We start from the raw sequence: 758 nt of genomic DNA on the forward strand, positions 1-758 counted from the left end.
TACCTATGATGGGTCTACAGTACCTATGAGGGGTCTACAGGACCTATGAGGGGTCTACAGTATCTATGGGTCTACAGTACCTATGAGGGGTCTACAGTAGCTATTAGGGGTCTACAGTACCTATGAGGGGTCTACAGTACCTATGAGGGGTCTACAATACCTATGAGGGGTCTACAATACCTATGAGGGGTCTACAGGACCTATGAGGGGTCTACAGTATCTATGGGTCTACAGCATCTATGAGGGGGTCTACAGGACCTATGAGGGGTCTACAGTACCTATGAGGGGTCTACAGTACCTATGAGGGGTCTACAGTACCTATGAGGGGTCTACAGTACCTATGAGGGGTCTACAGTACCTATGAGGGGTCTACGGTATCTATGAGGGATCTACATGGAACCCCAAAACCAGCATTGAGGTGAAGGGTCCATTGCTGACCTTGATGTTATTCAGATTGACCTCCTCCAAGTCCGAGGCGTTGCTCTTGATCTTCTGCAGGGTCTCCTCCACGTTGGTTGGGTTGGGCGGCTCGTCGGGGACGGGTTTGTATTCGTCCGGCTTTACCACACCTATCAAGGTAAAAAAAAAACATGTAAGGATGCCGGGGGACTGAGGTGGTGAGGAGCACTGAGGTGGTGAGCGGCGGAGCACTGAGGTGGTGAGGGGCGGAGCACTGAGGTGGTGAGGGGCGGAGCACTGAGGTGGTGAGGGGCGGAGCACTGAGGTGGTGAGGGGCGGAGCACTGAGGTGGTGAGGGG

At 53.6% G+C, this 758-nt stretch overlaps 1 protein-coding gene across 1 annotated transcript in view; it reads right to left on the reverse strand.

Annotated features, from left to right (window-relative positions):
• TMOD4 (tropomodulin 4) overlaps positions 1–758 on the reverse strand; it is a 33,057-nt gene that overhangs the window by 20,856 nt on the left and 11,443 nt on the right. Inside the window, exon 6 of the mRNA XM_018573679.1 lies at positions 439–569. Coding sequence (XP_018429181.1) covers positions 439–569 — 131 coding nt within the window. The remainder of the gene's footprint in view (positions 1–438; positions 570–758) is intronic.

The sequence above is a fragment of the Nanorana parkeri genome, unplaced genomic scaffold (assembly GCF_000935625.1).
Source record: "Nanorana parkeri isolate BGI_ZX_2015 unplaced genomic scaffold, ASM93562v1 scaffold2484, whole genome shotgun sequence".
In the NCBI taxonomy this organism is placed as follows: domain Eukaryota; kingdom Metazoa; phylum Chordata; class Amphibia; order Anura; family Dicroglossidae; genus Nanorana; species Nanorana parkeri.